The sequence below is a fragment of the Ipomoea nil genome, unplaced genomic scaffold (assembly GCF_001879475.1).
Source record: "Ipomoea nil cultivar Tokyo-kokei standard unplaced genomic scaffold, Asagao_1.1 scaffold1317, whole genome shotgun sequence".
Lineage (NCBI taxonomy): Eukaryota > Viridiplantae > Streptophyta > Magnoliopsida > Solanales > Convolvulaceae > Ipomoea > Ipomoea nil.
In genome coordinates this window covers 4,906,378-4,920,675 of record NW_017617745.1, presented here as the reverse complement: position 1 = coordinate 4,920,675, position 14,298 = coordinate 4,906,378, and the positions used below count along the sequence as shown (strand labels likewise).

General features: G+C 40.8%; 2 protein-coding genes across 2 annotated transcripts; one reads left to right on the top strand and one right to left on the bottom strand.

Moving 5' to 3' along the window:
• Positions 1-2,150: 2,150 nt before the first annotated feature.
• LOC109185288 (RING-H2 finger protein ATL29) lies at positions 2,151-3,161 on the bottom strand. The gene has a single exon (XM_019335266.1). The coding sequence runs from the start codon at positions 3,111-3,113 to the stop codon at positions 2,151-2,153; it is 963 nt and encodes a 320-aa protein (XP_019190811.1). The 5' UTR covers positions 3,114-3,161.
• A 2,291-nt stretch (positions 3,162-5,452) lies between these two features.
• On the top strand, positions 5,453-6,043 carry LOC109185302 (40S ribosomal protein S15a-1-like). The gene has a single exon (XM_019335280.1). The coding sequence runs from the start codon at positions 5,497-5,499 to the stop codon at positions 5,887-5,889; it is 393 nt and encodes a 130-aa protein (XP_019190825.1). The 5' UTR covers positions 5,453-5,496; the 3' UTR covers positions 5,890-6,043.
• Positions 6,044-14,298: the final 8,255 nt, after the last annotated feature.

The following is a 14,298-nucleotide window of genomic DNA, read 5'->3' as shown; positions in this document are numbered from 1 at the left end:
CCACAAACCCGAAACGTGGCTAGTGATCATTAATGTTTTATTTGGGTGTCCCCCTCCTCTTGATTTAAATATATATATATATATATATATATATATAACATCATTCCCTCTTGCAAATTAAAATCCAAAGTTTATTAGTCCAAATCAAATTAACATGTATAAAAAGTCCAACCATAATCTGCACACTACTCATATGAGTATACGGCATATACATGTCATCATAAAATTCAAATAAATGATCTTAGGGCGTATTCAAACATGATTTTTATAAAATTTTAAAGACTTTTAAGAACTTTAAAAGTTTGGGGTATTCAATTCAAATTTTTAAGAAGTTTTTAAAAGTCAAGTGGTATTCAATTAAGATTTTTAAAGAATTTTTAAAAGTGGAGTGGTATTCGATTAAAACTTTTAAAGAGTCTTTAAAAGTCATGTGATATTCAAAAAGTTATAAATTTGTGTAGACTTTTTAATTTTAGAACTTTTGTAGACTTTTCATTCTCAAATATAAATAGCTGAAATCCAACCCTCAACCCCAAGATTTCAAAATTTTCTTTCTACCAACTCTGAAGATTTTCTCTGTCTATTTTTTTTCTCCCTATTTAAACTTTATAAACCTTATACCTAAATTCAATAAATTAATTTTTCTTCATTATCCTATTTTTTTCTTCATACATAAACTCTACTAATTTTTTCTCTCTTCTAAACTTTACCATCTTCCTCCTAAATTTTGATATAATATTATTTTTACTTTCATTATACTTGTATATTTTGATTTTTTATTTTTTTCTTCTACGAACTTTTTATCCCAAACTTCTAAACTTTCTCTACGAACTTTTTCTCCATAACTTCTAAACTTTCTTTAAGAACTTTTTTTTCCTAAATACATGAACAAAGCTAATTTTTCATCAATCACTGTCAAAATTTACTATATGTTACATAATATTCATATAAATACTTGTATATTTTAATTTTTAATCTTTTAAAAGCAAACTATTGTTCGCAACAACAATTTGAGGCTGCAAACAGTAGCACCTTGTTGATGTTCGCAGTCCTACATTGCTTTTGCAAATAATAGTTGTTTGCTTGATGTCTAGCAGCTGTATATCAAGTATAATTATATATATATATATATATATATATATATATATATATATATATATATATATATATATATATATTATTAAGATTATTTTTTTATTTTTTTATTTTATGCAACTAGTAATTATATTTTGATTGGGTGAAGAACTATATAAAAAGAAGAATTTTATAATATATTATATCTAAGAAAATTATAAACAATAAGAATCGAAATGATTGAAAGTTTGTAAGGATATATTCAATTTAGAATTTCAATGACTTTTTATAGACTTTTTAAAATAAAAAATTGATAAAAGTTTATGAATGATTTTTATAAAGACTTTTATAGAGTGTTACAAAGTTTTAAAAAGTTTTGAAAGACTCAATGAAAGTCAATAAAAATTTATTAAAATCTATCATTTAAAAAAGTTTTAAAAGTTTACAAAAGTCAATACAGCCCCTAATTTAGGAGACACTGAATACCAACTCAGGTTTGTGATTGTTGATTATGCCAAGTAATTAACCTATTTTCTCTGCATATTTTACTAATATTCATATTTTGCAATATGAAACTAATTAATCTAACGGGGTTTCAATTAGCCACATTTCAAAAAGACAAAGAATGTATATGTTTAAATTAAAAGCTAATTGCCAAATTACACAAATAACGGATGATAGAATCAAATGGAAAATAATGGATACTTCATTATTTTAAGCATTTTTTTGTTTGTTTTTTTTTTCCTACTTGTAATAATAATAAACATACGTATGTATCTGGTAACCAAAATCTGACTACTGTTCTCGATCAATAAAGAAAACTCAAAGAATATATGTATATATATGTGTGTATGCATCTCCTAATTAACACATGTACCTAAGCTATCTTCTCTTTCTTTGGGTGTAGCCCAGGATTTCAATCCCACGGTCGAACACAGTGACTAAGCTATCTTCTTTGTATAAGCAACAAAATTGAGAAGTAAAGAAAGAGAGAAAACAAATAATGAAAGTATGAATAAAAGAACCTAGCTAACCTAATAATCTCTAATCTCTTTTCCGTGTTTGCATGCATTTAATCAAACCTGACTAAAACCAAAATTTTCTGGGGTGGTTGTTGATGTTGTTGTTGTTTTATTTTTGTGTTCTCCAAACGCGGTGCAACTTTTGGTTGCATTATGACCCCTAATAATCTTTGCCCTCACATGTTCAGGCAATCTCAAAGTAAACCTATCCTCCCCTCCCCTACTCCTACCTATTGAATGCCCGGTTGAATGAGACCTCGAGAATTTCTCTTCTTCCTTATTATCATCATTATTATGGTTTCCATCGTTAGTATTAAACGTTACAATAGATTCACGTTGCTTATTAGTGACACATGGGGATGAGTCCCCGGCTGCGCCGGGTCCCACCGTGCTGGTTCTGGTTTCTGAATTATTATTATTGTCTGCTTCTTCACCCACATCGTCCTTTATCGTGATGCTGTGCATGTCCCCGGGCAGCTCGGTGTCGTCCTGGAAGTTGTCCGGGGGCATGGCGGTGCCGTCCAGGGCGGAGTGAGGCGGGGAAGGCGAAGTCGACTTCGCCGGAGAGTCGAGGGCCTGGCGGCAGACCGGGCAAGTCTTGTGCGATTCCAGCCAAAGATCGATGCATTCTTGGTGGAAGACGTGATTGCAGGAGGTCAAGAGGCGCAACACGCTGGCGTCCTCGAACTCCACCAAGCAAATGGCGCATTCTAACCCATACTGTTCCTTCCGGTAATCCTTCACGCTCGAGTAGGTGAACGTGGGGAAGGATTCAATGATGGACGGGTCGATCCCCGGGGAATCGACGTTGCCCACCGGACCCACCGGAGCTCCGGCCTGGCCACGCCGGTTTTGCCACAGCGTTTGTATGCAACACTTGCAGAATACCACGAAGAAAATGCCCAGGAAGAAGAACACGAGGAGGAAGGCTATCAAGAGAAGGGTAACCGGCGGCGGAGAAACATATTGCGACGGTGGCGGTGGCGGTGGCGATGGCGCGGCAGAGGCAGTAGACATTGGCCGGAAAGAAGGGAGGAGTTTGGGTTAAACAAATGGAATTCGGATTCTTCTTTAGTTTCTTGGCCGGAAATCAGCAAATCCAGCCCCCGATAGATAAATTTGTTTTCACTTTGTACGGACAAGAGAAATAAAAGTGAGAATTGAAAGAAATTCAGGAAAAAATTTGTGTCTAAGGATTTTATTTTGTATGCAGTATAAATATTTAATATTTTTAATAAAATTTTTTTTATGATGAGTGAGAGTGTTTCATGAGAACGAGTGACTCAAACTCAAAAGAGAGATGGGCATGGCATGCATAGCAGAGTAATCTGGTTGAGTTGGTTTTGTGGTTTGTGGTTACGAGGAAAATAAGGCACTTTGCATTAATAACCTCAATACCGTTACTTTGTAAAACTTGTTCACATATTTGACATATTGCATGATAATTTTGTACCTTAAAATGTGTTATATATAATTTACAATATGGTAATTTCAAGATTTGGTAAAAAATTTGAAAGTAATTAAAGCCTTTCATCTTATCTTACTCTATATAATAACAAAATATTTTTTGCCAATCAATTTCCCGCCTAAATGAAATTGCATCATTTTAAGGTATTAACTACCAATTAAATGAAATTTCATCATTTTAAGGTATATAATGCAACATACTTATCTATTTTTAATACATGTTAATCTACAATTATTGTTATTTAATGATGAAGCAGGTAATACATTCCAGTATTTTTAAGTTAACATTTTATTATATAAATTAATTTATTGTTTACTGAAAAAAAAAATTAGAATATCCGATTTTAAAAAATAAGATTAACCTGTTTTTTTATTCTTACAATTTTGTTGATCGACAACAATTTAATTGTTCATTCTAATATAGTTTTGAGAGGGAAATTTTTTTTTTAAAAAAAAAAGTTACTAAATCAGTTACTAAATAGAAAAAAAGTTTTTTTTAAAATTTAAATCAGTTGCATGAACAATAATATTGGAGAGACGAGTAAGTTTAAACAAATAATTATTGAACTGATATTAAGTAATTAGAAAATATGATGTATTTCTTAATTTCGTTTTAAACAATAAGTTTTACCTGAAGATGATACTGTATTTATTAGTTTGTTTTAGATCTGCTCCGGTCACCCGATTTTTCAGATCGGCATTTGGGGAAGAAAGCAATTCCACAACGGCCAAAAGCTACAGTCAAATTATCTGAAAAGTTTTTTAGCAGTGGATTACTTGGACGTGCGATGATTTAAAATCGAGTGTGTCAAGAAGCCGGAAACAGAGAAGGTTCGCGTAAGTCAGTGAACATTTTAGAGAGAATGACGAACGCAACAAAGTATATGGAAGCGCAATCGTCAAAAAATATGGATTAGGGTTTGGTAATCAGGTTTTATAATTGGGTTAATGGGCTCGGGGTATTGGGCTGAAATGCAACGTAACTGGGTTATATGGATAGATAATTAAATGTTTATTGGGCTTAGCATTGCATGTTTTATTTTTTTCTTTCATGTCATGAAATATTTCATATTTATTTTAGATTTATATATGTTGTACGTATATAATTATTATTATTAAGCAATGTTTAAGAAAAGATTTTCGTAGTTAGTTTCAATGTATGATGATGATACTGTATTTTTTATTAATATATTGTCAAGTATATGTACTATAGGCTTTAATTGCAAATCATATTAATAAATGTTTTTATATATAAAAAAATTTAATTTCATAATTTTTTATTGTATATTGTTTGATTTCCTAATTTTTAAAATTTTTTTTTTTATAAAAATGTGTGTGTGTGTGTGTTTGTGTGTGTGTGTGTGTGTGTGTATATATATATATATATATATATATATATATATATATATATATATATATATATATATATATAATTATTTTAATGTACACTTTTTTAATCTCATGTGGTTATAACATACCCAATTCTTTATAATATATGCTAACAGTATGTGATGTTCGATATAACAACCAATTTAGTATTGTTAAAGAAAAATACATTTCAGAATAAGTTTTAATTTTATGATTAATATTTTATTTTATTATTTTTAAAATATTATCAATAATAAAGTTACTTAAATTTTATGCCGTGCATCGCACGGGGCAAAAACTAGTTTAAAAAAATAGCGAGATGTGTAGGGAATTTTGAGTGTGATCAAATTTAATTTATAAATTGTGGATAGATATATGGTTACAAAAGAAAATATGGTAAATATTAATTGGTCCCGATGGTTAGGGGTACAACCGTACAAATCTAGAGGGAGTGGGGTCGTGGGGGTTGAATAGACTTGTAAGATTTTAAAATATTTTTCAAAAGTTCTTAAGCGTTGATTTCTTTCCTCTTCTCCGAGTCAGTGTTTGGAACTTTTGCTAAAAAATGGTGAGAGTTAGCGTGTTGAATGATGCTCTGAAGAGCATGTACAATGCTGAGAAGAGGGGAAAGAGACAGGTTATGATTAGGCCTTCCTCAAAAGTGATTGTCAAGTTTCTTCTGGTGATGCAGAAGCATGGATACATTGGGGAGTTTGAGTATGTGGATGATCACAGAGCAGGTAAAATTGTCATTGAGTTGAATGGGAGGTTAAACAAGTGTGGTGTAATTAATCCTCGTTTTGACATTGGTGTCAAGGATATTGAAGGGTGGACTGCAAGGTTGCTTCCATCAAGACAGTTTGGATACATTATGCTGACTACATCTGCCGGCATCATGGACCACGAGGAAGCCAGGAGAAAGAATGCTGGAGGAAAAGTTCTTGGCTTCTTTTACTAGAATTTTCTTGTTGACGAGAATGACAGGTGTTGGTTTTTGTCATGTATTTCTGCTTTATACCTTCAGCATGGAGATCTATATGTTTGATTTTAACTTTGTTTTCCCTAAGATTTGAGTAGATTTTGTTTGCCTTTATTTCAAAAAAAAAAAAAAAGTTCTTAAGCGAGCTTGAGTAAACTTGAACTTAGTTTTGTTTTGAGTACGCACATCGAACCATACATTTTATCCATTTTTACTTGTGTTGCACGTGTTTGTTATTTTCAAAGTTAGGTTGACTGTTTAAGTAATAGAATGTAAATGCATTATAAAAGATAAAGAGAGATTATGAAGTGGTTCGGCCAAAATCCAATTTACGTCCACTCTTCTCCTTAACGCAATAGGATTGCACTAAATCCCTTAATAAGGGGGCGTTTGGTTCATAGAATCTAGGATTACCCTAAAGTTATTACCTCCAGGAAAGTAATATGAGGTTTTTAGAATTTAAGATTACTTTGGGGGGCGTTTGGTTCACGAAATGTTAGATTACCTTAGGGAATGTTATATTGCTGGGAATGTTAGATTACTGTGTTTGGTTTAAAATTAAGATATGTAAATAAGACAACAGTAAATAGATAAATTGATTAAAAATAAAAAGCCCAACATTTGTAATAAGACAAGGGAATGTGAGATTACCTAAGAAATTGGAGGGTATCTCACATTCCCTTCTAATAGCTAAAAACTTAATGGGAATGTTATCTGACATTCCCTGGGAAAGTTACATAACCTGAACCAAACATGAGAATCTTATATTACCAAGCAAATATAATCTTGGTTATCTTATATAACCTGAACCAAATGCCCCCTATGTGTTTGGTTTAGATGGTAGAATATAATATTACCAAGTGTCTGTGTGCGCGAGTGCACGCGCTTAAATATTAAAAAAATAAATATATAATATACAAAACATGTATATTTGATTATATACCAGTGTTGCAAAAATCGCGCCGCCCGGCCGCGGACGATTCGACTGGAATCGGCCTCCCTCCGCGGCCGGCTAGGTGGTCTAGGCGGCCGATTATTGTTTTTTTTTTTTTTTTTTTTTTTTTTTTTTGTGGTGAAAAGTGCATAAACTTTGGCAAGGCATAACTTTTGACTCAGTTGTCCGTTTTGGACAATTTGTTTTTCAAATCGCGTATTTTTTTGAGATCTATACACCACAAACAGTCAAAGGCGGTTTGACCCTCTAATTTCTCCAAAAAATGCTTCTTTTGCTCTTAATTTTTAATTTTTTATGTATTTAGATGGTTTCAACAATATTCAAAACGATTTTACAACCACTTACGTAAATAATTTGTAAAAAAAAAAAATAGAGGAACCTTATGTTTTACTATTGAATTTTAAAATTTTTAGTTTAAATTTTATTTATTTTTTTATTTTTTAAAAAATAAAAAAATATAAAAAATTTAAAAAATCGACGCCTAGGCGCTAGGCGCCCCCTCGGCGCCTAACTTTTTTGCAACCTTGTTATATACACATATACTATTATTATTATTATTATTATTATTATATAAAGATTAATTAACAAGAGCAAAGTTGGAATAATTTAAGGTAATCTAAGATTACTTAAGAAAATGGAGGTAATCACATACATTGAAACATTACTGCCACATCAACTTTGAGATAATATAACTGATGGAATAATATTCCATATATTATTATCATTATTATTTGTGAAGGAAGATGCAGTCAAATAAGAGAGAGTCAGACCAATAAACTAGGAAATTTTTATGGCCTTGATATTATGAGAAGTTGCAATTGATGACCTTATATAAAAGGCTCTGGGATCAGACAAATGGGGAGGCTAATTCAGTCCTAACTAATCTTTCTTCTACATATTTCTTCCCCATTCACTCCATAGTCATGACTACCTATGTACATTTACACCTACAAATATAATAAATAATTTTCTAAAAGTGCCCGTGATTTTTACCGTTTTGATTTCCACATTAAATAATTGTGTCCTGCTTCTTTATTAATTCAATGCAATCACCTTATATCACTCTTCTTTTCTTATGGAGAAATAAATTTTCTCCAACAATGATGCTCTCGTTGAGCTACAAGCTCGAGCGTGCTATCGACTAGCTATGAAAATATCGAGATCCAACTCTAGCAATTCGCACGACTCACGCAACACCCGTGTTACCCCGAGTGGGAACGGCCTCAATGGGACCGCTTGTCGGCAAACCCTCTCCATCAGGTCGGTTGGGGACCTACTAGATCAACTCAACAACAATCGCAACAGCGGGTCATCTCCTATCCCCCGCCCCCCGGTCCTGGGCCTCCAAAAGGGGGTGGTCGCAATCCAGCCAGCCTCCACCTTATTGACCCGCATCGTAGATGAGCTTAGAGAAGGTGTCTGAGCACCCGGCTTCCCGAGCCCCAAGATCTCAAATCGATGGGGGGTCAACTCACCCCAACTATTAGGTAGACGAGGAGAAGATGGCGCTAGTCAAGACAGGCAGGGGCACCGAGGAGCAAGTAGGGGGCGACCAAACCAAACCGAGTTCACCTTGGAGCGGTTGGACACCTGTATACCGACCTGGGACTAGCTAGAACCAAGGCCAACCGCGAACGATCCCCCGATAGAGGAGTCATTTTCACAAAGGTGGCTGAGCCGCGGGCTCCAAGCCCCGCCGCGACGAGAGCAAGCCTCCCAGGTGGAGCGGTCGGGAGAAACTAGTTATCGAGCTCCGAGCTCTCACCGTGATGAGGTCGAGTAGCTTCAGAAGCAAATGGATGAGCTCCAAAGGAAGATAGATGCGCGATATGGGACTCGGAGCCCCAAGACGAGTTGCCCACCCCGTTCACCAAGGAGGTTATGGCGGAGCCCCTCCCTAAAGAGTTATGTTTTCCCACAATCAAGGCGTACATGGGGGAGTCAGACCCCAGGACTCACCTCACCCGTTATCAAGCAGCCATGATGATAGCGGGGTCCAACGATGCCATCATGTGCCGAGGCTTCTTCTTCACCTTGGATGGCTAGGCCTAGGAGTGGTTCGGATCTCTACCAGAGGGGTCGATAACAAATTTTGCCGACCCCACTAAGAAATTTATGTCTTACTCTGCGGGCAACATCCAGAAGAAGAAACAATTCACCCATTTGTGCTACATAAAACATAAGAGCTCGGAGTCCCTACTCGAGTTCCTGACTAAGTGGAAAAGGGAGGTGATGGGGGGTCCTTTCGATCGCACCCTCAACCAGTACCCACCCAAGACCTACTCGGAAGCGAGGTTCGCAAATATAGAGGAGGCCTAGATGAGGAGGAGGGGCAAACTTGGGCGGATTATGCACCACAAGCGCAGGAGGATCGCTGGCCGCCAAGGCCATTGTGCCGCGAGCATGTCGGGGGCCTAGGTTAACCTCCCTGCATTACCTCACCCCACTGACATAGCCGGTGAGCACCATATTGGACCATGCGGTGGACATGTGGATTGTGGAGTACCTCGGAGAGTGCATGAAGATATCTCCGAAGGTATGCCCTAATAAATATTGTAGGTTCCACCGTCAAATAGGGCACGGTACAGACGAGTGCATACTTCTCAAGCGCCAGATTGGGGATCTCATCCAGCGAGGATACCTCGGGCAGTTTGTGAAGAGACAAGGGTAGGGGCAGGGTTCGAGCAACGTATTGAAGAAGGGCAGTGGCTTCGAGCAATCTTCCCCAGTGTCATGCAAGAGATAACTTGGTCAACACACCGAAGAGGAGGAAAAGGAGTTAGATAATCCCCACCCCAAGAAGAAGCAGGTCATTCACGTCATGTTTGGAGGACTAGAAGGCCGACACACACCAGTATAAAGGAAGAGGTTGGCAAGAAGCCTCTATGTGGGCGAGGTCGTATAACCTTCGCAAGAGAAGAGACCGGGGATGGAACCCATTACTTTCATCAGCGGCGACCTCCTAGATGGTCGGTCCCCTCCCCGACCGAGATGCCCAAGTAGTCAAGGTTGAAATCAACAATGAGATTGTCCACAGGGTACTAGTTGACACATGCAGCTAAAGGCTCAGGGATCAGACAAATGGGGAGGCTAATTCAGTCCTAACTAATCTTTCTTCTACATATTTCTTCCCCATTCACTCCATAGTCATGACTACCTATGTACATTTACACCTACAAATATAATAAATAATTTTCTAAAAGTGCCCGTGATTTTTACCGTTTTGGTTTCCACATTAAATCTTTGTGTCCTGCTTCTTTATTAATTCAATGCAATCACCTTATATCACTCTTCTTTTCTTATGGAGAAATAGATTTTCTCCAACAATGATGCTATCGTTGAGCTACAAGCTCGAGCGTGCTATTGACTAGCTATGACAATATCGAGATCCAACTCTAGCAATTTGCATGACTCACACAACACCCGTGTTACCCCGAGTGGGAACGGCCTCAATGGGACCGCTTGTCGGCAAACCCTCTCCATCAGGTCGGTTGGGGACCTACTAGATCAACTCAACAACAATCGCAACAGCGGGTCATCTCCTATCCCCCGCCCCCCGGTCCTGGGCCTCCAAAAGGGGGTGGTCGCAATCCAGCCAGCCTCCACCTTATTGACCCGCATCGTAGATGAGCTTAGAGAAGGTGTCTGAGCACCCGGCTTCCCGAGCCCCAAGATCTCAAATCGATGGGGGGTCAACTCACCCCAACTATTAGGTAGACGAGGAGAAGATGGCGCTAGTCAAGACAGGCAGGGGCACCGAGGAGCAAGTAGGGGGCGACCAAACCAAACCGAGTTCACCTTGGAGCGGTTGGACACCTGTATACCGACCTGGGACTAGCTAGAACCAAGGCCAACCGCGAACGATCCCCCGATAGAGGAGTCATTTTCACAAAGGTGGCTGAGCCGCGGGCTCCAAGCCCCGCCGCGACGAGAGCAAGCCTCCCAGGTGGAGCGGTCGGGAGAAACTAGTTATCGAGCTCCGAGCTCTCACCGTGATGAGGTCGAGTAGCTTCAGAAGCAAATGGATGAGCTCCAAAGGAAGATAGATGCGCGATATGGGACTCGGAGCCCCAAGACGAGTTGCCCACCCCGTTCACCAAGGAGGTTATGGCGGAGCCCCTCCCTAAAGAGTTATGTTTTCCCACAATCAAGGCGTACATGGGGGAGTCAGACCCCAGGACTCACCTCACCCGTTATCAAGCAGCCATGATGATAGCGGGGTCCAACGATGCCATCATGTGCCGAGGCTTCTTCTTCACCTTGGATGGCTAGGCCTAGGAGTGGTTCGGATCTCTACCAGAGGGGTCGATAACAAATTTTGCCGACCCCACTAAGAAATTTATGTCTTACTCTGCGGGCAACATCCAGAAGAAGAAACAATTCACCCATTTGTGCTACATAAAACATAAGAGCTCGGAGTCCCTACTCGAGTTCCTGACTAAGTGGAAAAGGGAGGTGATGGGGGGTCCTTTCGATCGCGCCCTCAACCAGTACCCACCCAAGACCTACTCGGAAGCGAGGTTCGCAAATATAGAGGAGGCCTAGATGAGGAGGAGGGGCAAACTTGGGCGGATTATGCACCACAAGCGCAGGAGGATCGCTGGCCGCCAAGGCCATTGTGCCGCGAGCATGTCGGGGGCCTAGGTTAACCTCCCTGCATTACCTCACCCCACTGACATAGCCGGTGAGCACCATATTGGACCATGCGGTGGACATGTGGATTGTGGAGTACCTCGGAGAGTGCATGAAGATATCTCCGAAGGTATGCCCTAATAAATATTGTAGGTTCCACCGTCAAATAGGGCACGGTACAGACGAGTGCATACTTCTCAAGCGCCAGATTGGGGATCTCATCCAGCGAGGATACCTCGGGCAGTTTGTGAAGAGACAAGGGTAGGGGCAGGGTTCGAGCAACGTATTGAAGAAGGGCAGTGGCTTCGAGCAATCTTCCCCAGTGTCATGCAAGAGATAACTTGGTCAACACACCGAAGAGGAGGAAAAGGAGTTAGATAATCCCCACCCCAAGAAGAAGCAGGTCATTCACGTCATGTTTGGAGGACTAGAAGGCCGACACACACCAGTATAAAGGAAGAGGTTGGCAAGAAGCCTCTATGTGGGCGAGGTCGTATAACCTTCGCAAGAGAAGAGACCGGGGATGGAACCCATTACTTTCATCAGCGGCGACCTCCTAGATGGTCGGTCCCCTCCCCGACCGAGATGCCCAAGTAGTCAAGGTTGAAATCAACAATGAGATTGTCCACAGGGTACTAGTTGACACATGCAGCTAAAGGCTCAGGGATCAGACAAATGGAGAGGCTAATTCAGTCCTAACTAATCTTTCTTCTACATATTTCTTCCCCATTCACTCCATAGTCATGACTACCTATGTACATTTACACCTACAAATATAATAAATAATTTTCTAAAAGTGCCCGTGATTTTTACCGTTTTGGTTTCCACATTAAATCTTTGTGTCCTGCTTCTTTATTAATTCAATGCAATCACCTTATATCACTCTTCTTTTCTTATGGAGAAATAGATTTTCTCCAACAATGATGCTATCGTTGAGCTACAAGCTCGAGCGTGCTATTGACTAGCTATGACAATATCGAGATCCAACTCTAGCAATTTGCATGACTCACACAACACCCGTGTTACCCCGAGTGGGAACGGCCTCAATGGGACCGCTTGTCGGCAAACCCTCTCCATCAGGTCGGTTGGGGACCTACTAGATCAACTCAACAACAATCGCAACAACGGGTCATCTCCTATCCCCCGCCCCCCGGTCCTGGGCCTCCAAAAGGGGGTGGTCGCAATCCAGCCAGCCTCCACCTTATTGACCCGCATCGTAGATGAGCTTAGAGAAGGTGTCTGAGCACCCGGCTTCCCGAGCCCCAAGATCTCAAATTGAGGGCGGGTCAACTCACCCCAACTATTAGGTAGACGAGGAGAAGGTGGCGCTAGTCAAGACAGGCAGGGGCACCGAGGAGCAAGTAGGGGGCGACCAAACCAAACCGAGTTCACCTTGGAGCGGTTGGACACCTGTATACCGGCCTGGGACTAGCTAGAACCAAGGCCAACTGCGAACGATCCCCCGATAGAGGAGTCATTTTCACAAAGGTGGCTGAGCCGCGGGCTCCAAGCCCCGCCGCGACGAGAGCAAGCCTCCCAGGTGGAGCGGTCGGGAGAAACTAGTTATCGAGCTCCGAGCTCTCACCGTGATGAGGTCGAGTAGCTTCAGAAGCAAATGGATGAGCTCCAAAGAAAGATAGATGCGCGAGATGGGACTCGGAGCCCCAGGACGAGTTGCCCACCCCGTTCACCAAGGAGGTTATGGCGGAGCCCCTCCCTAAAGAGTTATATTTTCCCACAATCAAGGCTTACATGGGGGAGTCAGACCCCAGGGCTCACCTCACCCGTTATCAAGCAGCCATGATGATAGCGGGGTCCAACGATGCCATCATGTGCCGAGGCTTCTTCTTCACCTTGGATGGCTAGGCCTAGGAGTGGTTCGGATCTCTACCAGAGGGGTCGATAACAAATTTTGCCGACCCCACTAAGAAATTTATGTCTTACTCTGCGGGCAACATCCAGAAGAAGAAACAATTCACCCATTTGTGCTACATAAAACATAAGAGCTCGGAGTCCCTACTCGAGTTCCTGACTAAGTGGAAAATGGGAGGTGATGGGGGTCCTTTCGATCGCGCCCTCAACCAGTACCCACCCAAGACCTACTCGGAAGCGAGGTTCGCAAATATAGAGGAGGCCTAGATGAGGAGGAGGGGCAAACTTGGGCGGATAATGCACCACAAGCGCAGGAGGACCGCTGGCCGCCAAGGCCATTGTGCCGCGAGCATGTCGGGGGCCTAGGTTAACCTCCCTGCGTTACCTCACCCCACTGACATAGCCGGTGAGCACCATATTGGACCATGCGGAGGACATGTGGATTGTGGAGTACCTCGGAGAGTGCATGAAGATATCTCCGAAGGTATGCCCTAATAAATATTGTAGGTTCCACCGTCAAATAGGGCACGGTACAGACGAGTGCATACTTCTCAAGCGCCAGATTGGGGATCTCATCCAGCGAGGATACCTCGGGCAGTTTGTGAAGAGACAAGGGTAGGGGCGGGGTTCTAGCAACGTATTGAAGAAGGGCAGTGGCTTCGAGCAATCTTCCCCAGTGTCACGCAAGAGATAACTTGGTCAACTCACCGAAGAGGAGGAAAAGGAGTTAGATAATCCCCACCCCAAGAAGAAGCAGGTCATTCACGTCATGTTTGGAGGACTAGAAGGCCGACACACACCAGTATAAAGGAAGAGGTTGGCAAGAAGCCTCTATGTGGGCGAGGTCGTACAACCTTCGCAAGAGAAGAGGCCGGGGATGGAACCCATTACTTTCATCAGCGGCGACCTCCTAGATGGTCGGTCCCCTA

What these genes read in the sequence shown, in the direction of transcription:
- LOC109185288 (XM_019335266.1), bottom strand. Translation starts at nt 3,113, where the DNA reads ATGTCTACTGCCTCTGCCGCGCCATCGCCACCGCCACCGCCACCGTCG.
- LOC109185302 (XM_019335280.1), top strand. Translation starts at nt 5,497, where the DNA reads ATGGTGAGAGTTAGCGTGTTGAATGATGCTCTGAAGAGCATGTACAAT.